The 13,793-nt window shown below is 39.3% G+C and overlaps 1 protein-coding gene across 1 annotated transcript; it reads left to right on the top strand.

The window, feature by feature from the left end:
* Positions 1-1,729: 1,729 nt before the first annotated feature.
* LOC106524263 (solute carrier organic anion transporter family member 3A1) lies at positions 1,730-4,932 on the top strand (the record flags this gene model as incomplete). Its single annotated transcript, XM_014018000.1, is given in 2 exon segments — positions 1,730-2,446; positions 4,473-4,932. Coding segments are annotated over 2 exon segments (622 nt in total), but the record flags the coding sequence as incomplete, so codon positions are not given.
* Positions 4,933-13,793: the final 8,861 nt, after the last annotated feature.

Raw genomic sequence — 13,793 nt, 5'->3', positions numbered from 1 at the left:
ATATATAACAGACAGATATATTCAATAACGCTCCTAAAATAAAAAATGCAATAATTATTATTTTTTAATTGTATATTTGTATTATTTAGTGTATGTTTTCAGGCGTGGGATATCTTGAGTTTCTAAAGCATAATAAAGTGGTAATAAATAAAGTTAATAATAAAGCTGTTTAATGTCCATGTCTGATATATTATTTGTTTGAGCTCAAATGCCTGAATGCACTCATTTCTCAGCAGACCATGCATTTAGGAGGCGTTCTAAAATAATGTCTTCAGTGTGCTTGCTCTGCATCCGCAGCGCTGTGGTTGGTCCTAAATCACCACAGCATCTTTGAGGGGCTGCATGAGAAATGGACCCTCCGCCTGCTGAGTCCACACTTCACCTGATGGATTGTGCTGCTTCAGATGATGTTCGTTCGATTCTGATAGTGCATCTTAATTGTTTGTTGAATTTTAAGAGCCAAGAGCAACAGGGAACAGGACTCTGACACTTGGAGCTTATCTCGCAGTTAAGAAGACCCTGCAGTTTTGTAGTTGATGTATATCTGTGCAGATTTCCTTTCATCTGCTTGACAAACACTCTTCATCTGACCACTCCACTGAACCAGTTTGCCATGGCAAAGCCTAACCAAGAGGCAGAACAACCTGCGGCATCATGGAGGTTAAACTTCCTCTGCAGAGAACTGTCATAAATCAAAATATACAGTAGATTATAAGTTTTGAAAAGCAGGTCATAATTACAGACAGCTGATATAACAAGTTTTTTTTTTACATTTTTACTTTCTGACACTCATCTATAGTAAATAAAAGAACAAGATTCTGAATAAAAGCTGCTGGATGAATCTGTCAAGAGGTTAGTCTTCTTAAGCCTGAAAATGGATTTGAGAGTGTCCATGAAGTATGTCCTAGTTTTATGACTGAAGTGGCGTATATCAACTTACATCAAAAAGTAAGAAAATTTGTGTTTGGTAGATTATTACTTTGTTGTAACAATGCTTCTTGATAACTTATACTGTTTGAAAGCCTGTTAATTTCTTTTTAAACGATGCCACATCATTTAAACATGTATTTGTGGGAGAAGAGCTGACTGGGTTGTACACATAAACGCCAAATCTTCTGTACCATACAGCTTATTTTGCTGTTGCTATTGATTCTTGTTTTGAGCTTCTGGTCCCCCCAGGCGCTGCCATTCAGAGGCATGGTATAAGATTTACTTCCAAGCAGCATTGTTACAACAAAGAAATAACACAAATTTACTTTCTTTTTGTGCTGTGTACAGACTACCAGTCAAAGGTTTGGACACACTGTTTCATTCATTGTTTTTATGTTTTTCTTTACATTGTAAATTAATACTGGAGTCATTCAGACTGTGGAGGAACACTTTAGGCTCCTAAAGGTAAGTTTAAGCTTTTTTTTTTTCTTTTTTTTTTTCAGTTATTATGGATGTGTCCACTCTTGCCATTCTCTTAATCAGCTTCATGAGGTTCTGTACCTGGAATGGTTTACAGGTTTGAAGGAGCACCAAAGCTTGCCAAGAGTGTGAAACTGCAATCAGAGCAAATTGAATAAACTTGCTGCTCAGATTCCTGACTCTTTTAAGAAACACCTAGACATTTACAAGCTTTTAGTTCGGTTTGTTTGTTCGTGAAATTTATGCACTGTTTTTTATGTTTTTAGTTATTTGTGTTCTCTGTTAAGCCTTTTCGATATTTGTGTCTGTGAAAGGTGCTATATAAATAAAGTTTACTTAAAATCTAATGAATTAGAAAATTACAGACTTGTTTTATCAAATTTATATTTTATTATTTATTTATTGTCGTGTTGTGGCATTATGTTAGTTGTGATGGAAGTAAATAAACAAACTGGTCTGAGCCGTTTGGTTTCATGGATTCTAATGGTTCAGGACACAGAGCTGCAGTTCGGAACCGGGCTGATAAGTTCTAAGCACACAGACCAGTACGCAGCTTCAGCAGGAACCCGGATGTGAGGAAACAGCGTGCCGTCGTTACGCACCAGATGGCGTCACCCGGCACGCGTCGCCTACGTATTTAAATGTGATGGAGCTGACGTTCGGCGAGCGGACAGGAGGAGAGATGCTTCAGACGGACTGGGACTAAAATCAGGGAGGACAGCGGTGGTCSTCGGTCGTCTCTGCGGTCGTCCGTCTCATCTCCTGCGGGCGGGCCGCTCGCTGTCATCATCGGTACCAGATGTTCCCCTCCGCCGGACCGGAGCCTCTCAGTGTCGTCACGCCGGCCAAACCGACCGGAGCCTGAACGCCAAGGATGCAGGTGAAGCACCAGATGTGCTCGGAGAGGAGCAGCGGCACGGACGACCCGGAGCAGGATGACAACGAGAAGAAGACCTCGTGCTTCTCCAACATTAAGATCTTCCTGGTGGCGGAGTGCGCGCTCATGTTGGCACAGGGCACCGTGGGCGCGTATCTGGTGAGTGAGCTGATGCCACGTCGTTCCCCCCCATTAGTATGATCACCTCTGATGATCACTGCGCTCTCACTGATAGATGATCCATCATCAGGCCTGCGCGCGCAGCCGCGTCACGGCGCCGCGCGGCTCCACGCTGCTCGCTCGGTAGATTTCTCTCTGCGTTTTTTTTTATTTTTATGGTCAAGACTTCAAACGCAGGTCTGGAGGATTTATCTTATTATCCAGCCTGCCTGCCACGTTCTGCACGCTTATTAAATAATGCAGGAGGCGCGTGACACCGCTGTGCACACAGGCCCGAGAGATGACGTGATCCCCACAACAGGAGGGACGAGTGGCTCATCATTAACACCACAGCTCAGCCCTTTGCGCTGATCAAATTAGATCAATAACTTCCTGACAGATCTCTGTTCAGTAGAGAAGAGATGGCAGGGATACATCACGTTTACATCTTAGGAAATGTTTTGAGGAGCCAAGAAATGCCTTTTTAACTCTCTCTCTCATCCTGTAGAGATGTGAAGGAAAACATCTGGAAGGGATCAGAGTTAAACCAGCATTAGATCTGAACATGTTGCTTTATTTACAGCTTGAAAGACAGTTTATGTGTTCAAGAGTTTGGTTCTATTATTAGGTCCAATAATGCTTCATAAGAAGGTTTTCTTATTTCACTTAATGACATTAAAGAAGATAAAACACTTTTCACTTAATCCAGTGCTATAYGTTATTTATTCAGGTAAAATTCATGTTTTGCAAATTTCTCAGCTTTTAATTAAACTACTGTTTTCTGCCATATATATATATATATATATATATATATATATATACATATATAATATACACATATGCATATACACATATACGTATACACATATACACATATACATATATACATATACACACATACATACATATACACATATACACACATATATACATATACACATATATATATATAAACACATGATTGGATGCAGGTAGATTTTTAAAAATCAAAACAGAATGCAGGTGTTTATAGATTCAATAATAACTGCATTATTAACTATTTACTAGCTACTTATGTGGGCATTGTAGTGAAATGATTTCCTATCAGGGTTTCCACTGTTCTTTCAGTTCCTTGTAATTTAATACACAGTAATCTGATGTGGAAAGTCCAAGTATCTCCAACCTCTTCCTGTTTGACGTGAAGCTTCTTTTCTATGAGGCACTAAATGAGAGGAGACCTGGACTCTCCACTGGTCCTCCTTACAGAAACTGTGACTTGCATCTTTTCAATTGTTACTTGCAGCTGTACTTGTAATAAACACTTAATTCATTAGGCTTCGCAGTGCAATTTTCAGTAAACACAAGATCAGCAGGAACAATGCAGCAAAAAGCTGAAAGGTTGATGGAAAAAAATGATTCAGCATGTTTCAGTTCTGAATTGAAAAATACATTTTCATTACCAAGTTTGGTTTTTTCGTATCTGTCTATAAAGTTTCAAGTTCAAGTTTATTATTTTTATTTATATAGCGCCAAGTCACAACATACGTTGTCTCAGGGCACTGAACATAAAAAGAATAATCTAAAGAAGAAACCAGCAGATTGTGTTGAATCACTTCATCACAGTCTCCCATCCTGAGCAAACGGTGGAGAGGAAAAACTCCCTGCTAATCAGGAAGAAACCTCCAGCAGAACCAGGCTCAGGACAGACGGCCATCTGCCTCGACCAGCTGGTTGAGGGACAGGAAAGAGACACAAACAAACACAGAAGAACTGGTCCATGTGCACCTTCTTCTGGAAGAGACAAAGAAAAAACATGTTATTGATAGAAGCTCAAAGACTCATCAGGCTGGTTTCAGGTAACAAGATGAAGAGGACAGAGTTTTGTCTAACTTGCAATGCTTCAAGTTCTTATTGAGATGTTCTTTTAAATTAATTTACATGCAGAACACTTGTTATTCCCACTGAAACAATCTTGCTGTAGATAAAATAGAAAAACTCGTTGTTTTAGCTCTGGTTTTGTTCTCTCCTGTCTGTCTGGGACTGTCAGGTCAGTGTCCTCACCACTCTGGAGAGACGTTTCAACCTGCAGAGTGCCGACGTGGGCGTCATCGCCAGCAGCTTTGAAATCGGCAACCTGGCCCTCATTCTGTTCGTCAGCTACTTTGGCGCCAAGGCCCACCGGCCCCGCCTGATCGGCTGCGGTGGGATCGTCATGGCGTTGGGGGCCCTGCTCTCGGCACTGCCCGAGTTTCTGACTCACCAGTACGAGTACGAGGCGGGGGACTCGTGGCATGCCGAGGACGGCAGGGACATCTGCTCCAACAAATCAAGGTCGGAAAATCGAGACTCCGGGTTCAACTGCAGCAACCGAGCCAACACCAACATGATGTACCTGTTGCTGATCGGAGCCCAGGTCCTGCTCGGCATCGGGGCCACGCCTGTCCAGCCTCTGGGGGTGTCCTACATCGATGACCATGTCCACAAGAAAGACTCTTCACTGTATATAGGTGAGTCATGTTGTTGAGGTCAGAACGGCAAACTGGCCTTTTCTATTCTGTCCACTCCCAAATATTGGAGGGAGTCTGATAAACCACTCTTTGTGGAGGAAAGTGTCGTCACCTTGGAGGACAGAGTTGAGTTCCAGAGCATGGAGGTATGACATCATCACTTTGGTTGCTCACAGGTGCTGACAATCACCAACCAGTCACCTGATTCTTGAGCACCTGGGGTCAGGAGCAGAATAAGTTGTTTGGCAACTGAGCAAGTTTTTCATGGGTGCAACCAGCAAATGCTTTTTCCTACTAAATGTGACGCTAGTAATGGAGGGAAAAACATCCTTCTATTGGTATAGAATTTACTGTCACAAAGCATTTTTACTAGGGGCATCCCAATAATACCAGTTTTTCCTCAAACTGAGTAAGAACTTTAATTTGGTTACTCGTCAATACCAATTTAGCCTGGTAAAAACCAGACCCTTGTCCTTTATTTTGCTTCGTACGAGGGTCTGGACTCGCTGCTACAGAGAAGCAATTCTTGCTGGAGGCGTGGCCTCTGCTGAAGTTTAAAATGATTGCATCAGTTGGCCATGACATATGTGTGCCAGCTCCACTGTGAAGGAGGCTAAGCTAAGACGCTAACCGGAAATCGCGTGTACTGTAAACAACCCCACTGAGAGGAGAGAAGTACCGAGCCGAATGAGACGTCTGTAAATGAGAGCTGCTGCTTTGTCAGACAAATTTAATTTAATTTGGAAGCCTTATCAATACAAACTGACTTCACTCACTTCCTCCACTGCCATAGAGCTGAACTAACTAGCAGACACTGTGCAGAAAATCAACGTCATTCAAAACTCCGCCTTCTGTTTGCTGATTGGCCCAGGTAAAATAAACTACAAGCTGACACTGCGCAGAAAATCGACGTTCTGTTTTCTTATTGGCCCGGATGAAAATTCTCCCAAAATTTCTCCTTGTCTATGGGAGAAATCCCAGACAGAGCAGTGAAGGGAAACTAGAATTGAGCGGCGCTGCGTAGGAAGGCAAGGGCCAGGCTAATATCAAGTACTTACTGAGTCAAAACATTACACAGTGACTTCAAAAACACATTTCTTTTATTTCGAACAAGGTGGCTCTCCTTCCTTATAGGCCTAGGTCTATCTGACTGGATCAAATCAAATATACAGCATGCTGTATACTGCTGCAGCATTTTAAGGGAAATAAAAATAACAAATAAGATTTTCTTTCAACGTGTATACATTTCTTAAACAAGGAACTGACAAACTTTTCACTTGAAATGTAAACTGTTACACARTCAGTGGAGTATCAGTACTAGTATCCTGGTATCAATACTGGTAACGGTTCTGAGTATTCAAGCATTTTGTAGGAGTTCTTGTAAACATGCTAGTATAGGGACCACTGATGGTTACAATACAGAAAAAATACCAAATACAACAAATTTTAAAACCTTTTGGGCTGTTTAGATCAGAGGTGCCCAAAGTGGGGCCCGCGGGCCAAAATCGCCCCCCCGAGCCATTTGATTTGGCCCACCAGCAGTTGTCCTGCTTACTAGATTAAGATTAAATACAAAATACAAGTATAACTACAAGAGATATTTACATTAGATTTAAGCCCATATATAGACTTGCACACCTTATAAGACCACATATATTCAAATTTTAAATTATGACAAGTCCCATGAGTCTTTGCTGCCTGAGCATACATTGAATTTTCTCCATGTCCATGGGCTGAAAAAAAAAAGAATGTGGGCAACCACACTGGCTGCTATCTTAATCATAAAAAAATAAAACAACTTTACTTAAGTATTTGCATTTCTAATATTRTTGCATTTGGCCCATGGCCCTCAGATTAATTTTAATTTTGGCCCTCTCAGGGAAAATGTTTGGGCACCCCTGGTTTAGATGGTCACAAAACCTACTCTCCTGACCTTCCTCTTCAACATGACATCATCACATAAAGAGACAATTTTTTTTTACAAGAATAACAATAATAAAATATTTAAGTAGTATTTCCTACTCCCTGTCACAGAGTTTAGGTGTAATAGAAAGAAGTGCATTTTTTTTTGCAAATGTCTGCAAACGTTCCCAGTCCAGCAGAAGAGGACTGTGAGTTACAGCAGCAGCAGCTTGGAGGTCGACATAACGTGCATAATAGCCTGTCTGTCAAAACTGCTTCAGCAACAGTTCAGAGTCAGGCACGGTGCCATTTCTGTTTTCTCTCTGCTCAGCAACCTGCAGTTAACGGATCTCCATCTGGGTACAGGGAGAGACATTTGAGCTGTAAAAAAAAATCTCAGCTGTTCCTAAAATTAGTAACAATGAACAGATCAAATCTGAAACAAGTTTATTCGGTGAAGCAGTGGTTCTGCTGTGAATAAACACAGCAGTAATTACACAAGCAGATGATTCCCAGTGGATCAGGATGAAAAAAGCTTTACACAATTGGAAACTTTGTTATGTCCCAGTCATTTACCTAGACTCGCTGCATCTTTTACAAATCATTTTAATGGTTCTCACATCATATTTAATGGCCGAGCTGCATAAAAGATGTGAGAACCTCTTGGAGAATCTTTGTTCTTCCATCTAGTTTCACCTTACGTATGTGTAATTCCTCCTGATTGGCAGCTGTAGTTGTACTATAAAGAATTAGGAAAAAAATAAAAAGTAGGAATGAGAAATGTGCCACAGTGGTTCCTTTATGGGGATGAGAGCAAAGTCAAAGATGTGATTACTGCTTTACGTCATTTTTTTAATGCTAAAACTAAGGAAAACCAAGATTGTTAACTTGAAGTAAAGAAAATGGGGAATCCAAAGTTCAAGACATACATTCACAAGCAAAAATAACAAAGCTTTTAATTACATAATAAAAAAGCAATTAATTAATATACAGTGTTTATGTAAAAACAGAATGAGTTGTGGTATCTTTGTTTCAATGGTCAAGTGTATTTTGTGACTTTAGATAATTTTTATCAGGTGTTTAATGTTGTAAAAATGGTTCTGATAATAAAGTTTGTAGACCTCAAGACTAACACTTTGAGATGGTTTCAGCTGTGATTTGGTGATGTAAATAAACTGAGCTCAATTTAGTTTAGTTGAATGAGTGCAGTGAGAAGAGGTCTGAGGATGAGGTGCACTGAAAAGGTGAAGTGAATTTTTTACAGATAATGTGAATGTGTAAAATCAGGGACACCTTCATATATATATTCATAGCTATTTCCAGTTTTCAACGTATGCTTTTAACTTTAGTCGTTCATTTTTTACACCTGTTTTTCTATTGACTTTTAAATTCAATTATGAATTCATTTTATTGGTATTTTATGTTGGGATAGCTAAATGTGATGTTAAAATGACTGCAGAGCTCAGCTGGTATATGAATATAATGTATCTAGACCACAAAATACTGACACTGAGCTTGTGTCCTAATAACCGTAGATCCATAAGACTCATCACGTGAGGCATGGTGCAGCTCATGAATCTGAGTTAACAACTTTATTTCTGATTATTTTTGTAGAAGATGTGTTGTTATTGGCCTTATTTTTATGTCATTGGCATTATATATGTATTGCATTGTGGCTGCCATTTTTAGGTGACATCATACTGTATTCTTTTTTAAATGCAAGAAAATCTAATATTTATTTCTTTGATCCCACATAGCAGACAGGTGTGGGCCTGGTCTGGCAATGATGGCACAGTGTTTAAATTGGAATGTGTCAATTGGCCCAGTTGTGGTTTGGTTTATGTGGTGCTGGCCCATTCATGGACCACCTCTGGCCAACCACATCGGGCCAACAAAGGGCCGTTAYTCTTTGCTGTATCTGAGCTGAGTGTTAGAGTGCTAGTGCACTGGGTGGGTCAGAACTGGGTCAGACAAATTTTGTTATGTTGAATGTTAACCTTAAAATTTCACATTTCACCATTACATTCAGTCTTAAAACCTCTTCAGCCCAGTGCACTCATCAGCAGGGGCAGAATTGCACTTTTTTTCCCACCTTCATTAACCTACGTTATATTTAAAACCTTTTAAAACATGCCCAAAAGAATCTTGAAACAAAAATATCTTTAAACACAAATTGATCTCCAAAATTAATGAATTTACAGTTGTGAGACGTTTTACTCATTTGCAACAATCCAATTATGACATTTATAATGTTTATTGAAGAAAATACTAAAATTTACTTTACCTGGTCTTTAAACATAGACATGTGTGGTATCTATAGAAATGTTAGAATTTTGGCCAAAAATTCATAAAAATAACATTTCTGYGTCCACCAGAAACTGCACAAACTTCAAGAAAATCCACATAAATACAGAGAAATCCAGCTGTGGTTGGTTTTTTGTCTGTATGAAGTTATAAATAAAGGCGTTAAAACTCCACARTGCATTTTGTTAGTTTTTAACTCGTTTGATGCCACTTTGTGTCGTCCCTGTTTGCATTTCAGTGTAAAGACTCTGATGAAGCCTGGGCTTTGCTCTGCTTGTATCTGTTCAGTCTCTGCCAGCAGCACTGAGTGGAGAGGAGGGAGGGAGGAGGCGATGGACRGAGAATAAAGGAGACGTGAAGCCAAACAGGGCGAGCTAGCTCAGCAGCATCCAACAGGCGTACTCAAATCAGATACTTGATTATACATTATCCTGCTATTTTAAAGGAGACCAATTATGGGTCCTAGAAATGTTTACAGTATGTCTGTGGGCTATCCAGACCATATTCATTCAATTTAATGCACAAAATAATTTTCAGATAATAAAATTTCTCATTTTCTAGTTCTGCCTGCTCTGACTTCCGTTCAGAAGAGCTTTTTATGTTAATGAGCTCTGTTGGTAACGCCCTCCAAAAATCTGTTGACATTAACTCCGCCCTCCAAAGCCAGCGTTTACGTTAGCATGGCTAATAATAGCAGAAGCTCTGTTGTACAACCATATGAGACCCAGAGGCAGTGTCGTGGTCCTAGCTTCTTTTTTTCTCTCCCTCCTCTGCTCTGCGCTCACTCTGCATGCTGTTACCAGAGCAGGGAGCAGCAGCGGTCAAAATACCTCAGAAACTCGAACAAATAGGCTTTAACAAGGCTTTAATAAGCTAAACAATAGAGGTACATGAGAAAACATGTTCATAATGAATGAAAATAAATAATTAAATTGTGTCAGTGCTGGTGTCAAACCCTGGTCTCCCACTCTGGTCCAACACTCTACCCATTGCCCTATTGGAAGCTTGCTGTGAAATGAGCTGYGCATTACACAACAACAACCGTGACGGCTTTTTATACTGAGGAGGTGGAGCTTCACCCGGGTGAGGGGCTGAACGCAGGTTCCGGTGGGTTGTCTTACGGCTTGTGACATCACAAAATGACGGAAGTATAAAACTTGTCATTAATATACATTTAAAATGCATTTACTTACAGTAAATATGCCCCTGGGTGCATTTTTTTGGTCCTAGGACTGTTTTTTTAAGAAGTACATACCCAAAGTTGAGTAAAAACCTTTAAAAAGTGAATTTTGCGTAATAGGTCCCCTTTAAAAAAACTTAAGCAGTCGGGGAATTTGTTGTCACTTGTTTTCCTGTATGCCTATTTAAAAATGGCTTCCATAGCACAAAGTGGGACCCCAGCAGGCCGTGATTACTTCCTGGACATGACCACAAATAAACAGTCTGTTGAAACAAACTTGAGTGTTAAAGCTCTAAATATACAGAGGTATAGTGGTTCTCTTCCATCACCACCCCCGATCTGTTCATTGCTTCTGTCCATTGCTGTGTGATGGTCCAGGCATTGTGGTTACCATGACCACGTCCCACCATGTTGCTGTTCTTGAGGCTCACTAATCACACAGAGCTCAGTCATTAGAAAGCACTCACGTTATCTGCTTTTCTGCCATTTCTGCTGCTTCTTTTCCTTCCCCACTGTAAAGGCCGAGTCGGGTGTTTAACAGGCTCGATGTGTGAATGCAGGGCTGCTCTCCTGCAACGTGACAAAATCAGTTCAGCAAACATTTATCCTGACGATTAAATATTAAAGCAACAGCTCCTCCGATAACAAACAAGATAATCGAAGAGGGAACGCTGCTCTTCTGTGGCCACGTCTTCACCCACGCGAACCAATACGACCCGAACGAGACTCTGCGGACACAGAAATACTCCAGAGTAATCAAGAAAACACTCTATAGCCATTCCCTGCGCACACCTCCCAGCATGCATTTGCTCTCTTTCTGTTTGACACCTTGAGTTTTTTCAATGTAAGAAACATTACGCACTTTTTTTCCCTGTGTGTTTCCCTCTGAGTACGCACATGTGGTCTGTATCTGATTACTGGGAGCAACAGATCAGGATGCAGGCTGCAAAAAAAAAAAAAAAAAACAAGAAACAGATGCTGCTTCTTTATTTAGCAGCTCATCAGATTATGGTGCCCTCTGGTAATTACAGTTAAAGTAGAACTAGATTTAAAAGGAAAACATAAAAATTGTATACAAAGTAAGACATTCTGCATTTTTATTGACATAAAGTATGCGCAAAATATTGCTTCAAACCAGAATATTGTAAATACTGAAATATTCTACTGGATTTTTAAAGACTTTAAARTGCCTGTGACATGTTTATCCTTCAGATACAAAAAGTCAAAGAAAACTTTGTTCTATTTAAGAAACTTGGCATACCACACATTATTTTACCCATTTGGACACATAACTGGCCTATCTTCTTTTGAACTTGGCTCGGCAAAAGGGAAACAGGAAGTGACATCAAAGGAGAACTCCTTTAAGAAAAAAAAGAACTCATTGGTCTTTGTCTGTTGAAACATTATGGTTTGAACTCTGACTCCCTTTTTGTTGTTTCTGTCTGACAGTGACTCAAAATAATCTAAAACATCAGATTCCTCTCCACAGTCTGGGCTGTTGAGCATTTCAGCTTAGCTCTAGACATTCTCCTTTGACATCACTTCCTGTTACTTCACATGCAAATATCTTAACAACTGTTCTTCTCAGCAGCGTGAAAATTATTTTTTAAAATGTTCTCAATGTTATCTTTCCAAAAATGCATATGTATCATTACAAAAACTTTCATGTCAAAGGTACTTTAATGGCAACGCCTTTTCTCCTAGAATCCTCAGAACCTGGTAAAAATAACATTATTTCTCAATGCTTTGAAAAACTGACATTCTTGCACTGAATTAGAGTTCCAGACAGGAGTAATGGCTGCACATTTACAACTAACTCCCTCTGAAACTCAACGTGAGTCAAGATGGCCGCCATCAATAACAGACCTTAGAAAACACACAAATGGCCTAAGCTCTGTCACTGTTTGAGATAATGATCTAAAATTTGCTGTGGTAGTAGCTGAGAGTTATATGTTAGTTATATTAAGCTGGAGGGTGATATGGATTATCTCAAGGACTTTTTCATGAATATGTTTCAGTCTGAATGGAGAGGTGGTCTCACTCCAGTCTCTGTTTATCATTGTGAATATCAATCTATTTATTTTTTCCACTCTATTTAATGTTTAACACATTATCGCTGGTTTTAAATGATCTGCTGTGGTAGAAAATGGCTGCACGCAGAACAATAAAGCCGCTCTTCAGCTGTGTGATCTCTCATGTCAGAGCCTGACTGGGACTGGATTATCGTTATTATTGATCACTGTTCCTCGTTTGACTGATGGGCTGGAGCAGCTGAGCTTAGTATCTGTTGTATGATCAGGGAAACACCTTTTCTTTGTTAGATTTTGTGTCCGTGTAGCCACAAATAGTTTCAGCTTTACGTGCGAATACAGTTTAGTTTGTGCTGCTGAGTCATTGTTTGGATCTTGGTAGTGGAAGATGTAATCTTGTCTCTATGCAGTAAACACTTTTATATTCCCCTCAGCAGCAGGGCAGGGCCAGCATTAAAACAGAATAAGAACCAGGTATTATTTTTTTCCTGTAAACAAATCGTGTTGACCAACATTTCTTTATCTATGTTTCTGGTAATGATGACTGTTCATTTAATATGCTGATGTCAAAAACTGTTTTATTTATTTATTTTTTATTAATTGTGACTCTCTTATGAATCACGAATCAGTGAGTGAGATGATTATATTGTTAAATATAAAAAAATACACATTAGGAATAATGATAAATACTAAAAGTTTTGAGTTGAAAAAGCATACTGTGATATCTTAGACTAATAAAAACAACAAATAAACATCTAAACTGTACGTACATAGACAGCTATTGAAATCTAGCTAAATTTGATCTAAAAGTGAAACATTTTGTGTTGCCTAAAGCTAGTTGTCGATGTGTTTATATATGAATGCTAGGCCTTTAATGCAGCATATTTAAAATATTTTGTAGGCTGAAAAATCTCATGTCCTGTCTCTGCATCCATGCACAGCTGTTTATGTTCACGTCCAGATGCATTTAGGAAATTGCTCTAATAAATAAGCATGGCCTGAGTTGAATTTAACATGATTGTTTCCACTGTTTATTTATCTCACACACCCGATCACACGCACTGTCATTATTTTCTGCAATTTTAGCTATTATTTTGACAGGAAGCAACCATTTTTACTTGGTTTGCATTCACTGTTAATATTTTTAGATTAAACTGTACAAAAAAACATAAATGTGTTAATTAAAGGAAACTTTTTTGCTGTAGCTCCAGAGATGATGATGTAATGTTGTCGCTCTTTCATAAAGTCCAAATGGAAGATCATGAGGGCTGCAACTAACGATTATTTTAATAATCGATTAATTGGTTGATTATTTTTCGATTAATCGACCAAATCATTAAAACGCTTAATTACATGAATGTGAGTAGATATAAATTAAGTTAACTCCTTAAGGATGCAAGTTATTGATAATGAATTAATCTGAAGTTGATTTATCTTATAGATTG

The sequence above is a fragment of the Austrofundulus limnaeus genome, unplaced genomic scaffold (assembly GCF_001266775.1).
Source record: "Austrofundulus limnaeus strain Quisiro unplaced genomic scaffold, Austrofundulus_limnaeus-1.0 Scaffold180, whole genome shotgun sequence".
NCBI lineage: Eukaryota > Metazoa > Chordata > Actinopteri > Cyprinodontiformes > Rivulidae > Austrofundulus > Austrofundulus limnaeus.
This window is presented reverse-complemented; position numbering and strand designations above follow the sequence as displayed.